Source organism: Rhipicephalus sanguineus, chromosome 4, assembly GCF_013339695.2.
Source record: "Rhipicephalus sanguineus isolate Rsan-2018 chromosome 4, BIME_Rsan_1.4, whole genome shotgun sequence".
NCBI classification, from domain to species: domain Eukaryota; kingdom Metazoa; phylum Arthropoda; class Arachnida; order Ixodida; family Ixodidae; genus Rhipicephalus; species Rhipicephalus sanguineus.
The window spans coordinates 202,423,803-202,426,998 of record NC_051179.1 but is presented as its reverse complement, the minus strand read 5'-3'; the positions used below and the strand labels follow the sequence as shown (position 1 = coordinate 202,426,998).

The following is a 3,196-nucleotide window of genomic DNA, read 5'->3' as shown; positions in this document are numbered from 1 at the left end:
TCAGTTCGTTAAAGATGGTCAGCGGGCTAGTTGATTTGGAAACATTCAAACGACAAAACGTGTTTTCACTTCGCCCGGTCTTTTTTGCACCACACCTATTTTTCTCAAGTAATGAACATACTAGCTCAGCAACACGCCTTGCTGAGCTTTTTACTATTTTCATAAAGTAAACTTATGTGACATAACTGAAGCAAATGCGCTTGTTACGCTTGACCCAAACACGCGCGTGAGTAAATATGTGTAAATACAGAGATCGGAAACTGTCCGTGTACTATATGAGCGCTCGCGCCACACATTCAGCGGCTGAAAAGATATAGCGCTATAAATATGATGACAGGCTCGATTTATGCACAGAATTAGTATTCACATAAAACTTCTTCCGCTAAAAGCATTCGTGCGGAAATTTTTGGGTGAATTTTGATGCTGGATACATTGGTGAAGTCGACCGACCAGTGGCAAAAACATTTACAAAACAGAAGTACTTCGAATTTGGCCCTGTGAACAGCCGAGCAGCAGGAAACGAAAGAACGCTTTATTGCGTGATGCCGGTGTATTTGTACATAGGCAGATCAGGCTTGCGCATGCGTGGTCACTGCAATGCTTGATGACGTTGCGCCTGGTCACATCTTCCTTCCCTTGGGAAAAAAAAGAAAAAGAAACGAAAAAAGAAACAGAACACAAAATGTCTAAACGAAGGCACATTGAAAAAACCACTCAAAGTTCAATTTTCACTACATCCGCTGAACAGTTTGCGTTGGGCACTCTGGGAGAGGATAGCGTTGTGGCGCTCTTCGCTGTCTTGCGCTTCTACGCAGCGCTTCTTGAGGTGCTTGCTGCTCGGTGGTGCATGGCTGCGGACTGGATTGCGCAGACGCTGTCGCGCTTTCTGGCTGCTGCGAGAGAACCTGCCCGTTTGTGGACCTGAGGTGTTCCCTCGTGCGTCGTAGATGCTGGCCGTTCTCAGTCGCAACAATATAAGAGCGTGGTGTACTTGCCGGGCCCATGACGACTGCTGGTGCCCAGGTCTTGTTTATTGTATCATAAACAGATACTGTGGACCCACTGTGCACTTCCGGTAGATTCCGGGTTGATCTGTTGTAGAAGACGCGTTGTTTTCGCCGTATTTCGTCGAGGCGCTTTCGGACAACTTCGGTCGGCACGGTTTGGGGTTCTAGGTGACAGTCTAGTACGGGCAGCTTGGTCCTCGTCTGTCGACCCATGAGCCGTTGGACGGGTGACTTTAGGCGGTCATCCCTTGGCATGTTTCTCCATTCAAGCAGGCCGCTGTAAAACTCCAGTGTTCCAAACCTGCACTTCTTCAGTAGTTTCTTTGCTTCCTGGACGGCCCTTTCAGCCATGCCGTTACCGCGAGGGTAATGCGGACTGGAAGTCACGTGGATGATGCCCAGCTGCGTTGAAAAAACACGGAAGCACGTGCTATTGAACGGGGGGCCGTTATCGCTGCATATCTTTGCTGGTATGCCGTGCGTGGCGAAGATTTGCATGCACACGTTTGTCACTGCTTCTGCCGTAGTTCGATGCATCTGCTTGATCTCGAAAAAAAAGGAATAGAAATCCACCACAACCAGGTATTCATGGCCTTCGTGATAGAAAAGATCGATTCCGACTACTTGCCACGGCAAAGTAGGTATATCGGGACTAAGCATTGGTAGCTTGGCGTTCCTGCTCTTGTACCTTTGACAAAGTTGACACGCCTTCGCTAGAGCTGCAATATCCGCCGACATGCCTGGCCAGTACATAACTGCTTTGGCTCTTGCCTTCATCTTTCTTCACCCCCGTGTGCCGCGTGAAGCAAACGAAGTACTTCTTGCCTTTTTGTTGGCGGAATGACCAACTTGTTGCTTCTTAGGAGAAGGCCATCTTCGACGTGAAGTTCGTCGCGGTAGTTCCAATACGCTCGTGCGGTCTCAGACACCTGAAGCTTGCTCTCAGGCCATTCTGTGCTTGAATAGCTGCACAGTTCGGTCATTGTTGCATCCTTGAGTACCTCTTCCCGGATTTCCTGCAGTTGCCGATCAGAGACTGGAAGAGAAGAGAGAGCATGTACATGAAAATCCAGTGATTCTTCTTTCAGCTCCTTCTGGTTTGGAAAGCGCGAGAGTGCATCCGCTAGAAAGAGTTCTTTTCCTGGTTTGTAAACCACTTTTATAGGAAACCTTTGAAGGGAGAGTCTCATACGTTGCAATCGTAACGGGCACTCACATCGCGGTTTCCTAAATATTGACTCTAGAGGGCGGTGATCGGATTCGACGATTACTTCTGGCTGCCCTAGGATGTAGTCTTCAAACCTTGCGCACCCGTGAACAATGGCTAGCAGCTCTTTCTCGATTTGGGCGTACTTCTTTTGTGCTTCGGTAAACGAACGCGAAGAGTAGGCGATTGGGTGTCCACTTTGCAAAATAACTGCCCCTACCCCTTTCTGGCTTGCGTCCACGGACAACGTCAAGGGGACACCTTTCGCAAAATAGGCGAGAACGGGTGCTTTTGTTAGGCAGGCGCGAAGTGTATTGAAGCTTTCTTGGGTCTCTTGTGTCCAGACCCAAGCCGTGTTCTTCTTCAATAGCTCCCGGAGGGGGGCAGACAGTGCCGACATGTTGGGGATGAAACGCGCCACAAAGTTCATCATCCCGAGAAAAACCTGCAGTTTCTTACAATTTTGCGGTGGTGGCACGTGCAAGATGTCGTCTACTCTCCCGGGATCCAGGCAAAGTCCTTCTTGCGTGAGGATATGACCCATGTATCGAACTTGCGGCTGCAAAAAATGACACTTTTTTTTTATTCAGCTTTAGGTTGTGCTCTCTGCATCTTGCGAACAAAGCTGCTAGATTTGTGTCGTGCTCTTCTCGACAAGTTCCCCAAACGAGAATGTCATCCATTACAACGGCGACACCACTCAGGCCTTCCACTGCCTGGTGCATTGCCCGCTGAAAAACTTCTGGGGCCGAGGCAATCCCGAAGGGCATGCGCAGAAATTTGTAGCGGCCGTAGGGAGTGCTCATGGTACATAGTAATGAACTTTCTTCGTCTAGCTTAATTTGCCAAAATCCTGAAGATGCATCTAGCGTTGAAAAGTACTTTGCCCCATGCAGGCGCGGAACTACATCCTCTAATGTCGGCATATGATAGTGCTCCCTCAGTATGGCCTTGTTCAAGTCCGAAGGATCTAGACAAATGC

General features: G+C 48.9%; 1 protein-coding gene across 1 annotated transcript; it reads right to left on the bottom strand.

The window, feature by feature from the left end:
- Positions 1-513: 513 nt before the first annotated feature.
- On the bottom strand, positions 514-2,214 carry LOC119391037 (uncharacterized protein K02A2.6-like). The gene has a single exon (XM_037658737.2). The coding sequence runs from the start codon at positions 1,782-1,784 to the stop codon at positions 732-734; it is 1,053 nt and encodes a 350-aa protein (XP_037514665.1). The 5' UTR covers positions 1,785-2,214; the 3' UTR covers positions 514-731.
- Positions 2,215-3,196: the final 982 nt, after the last annotated feature.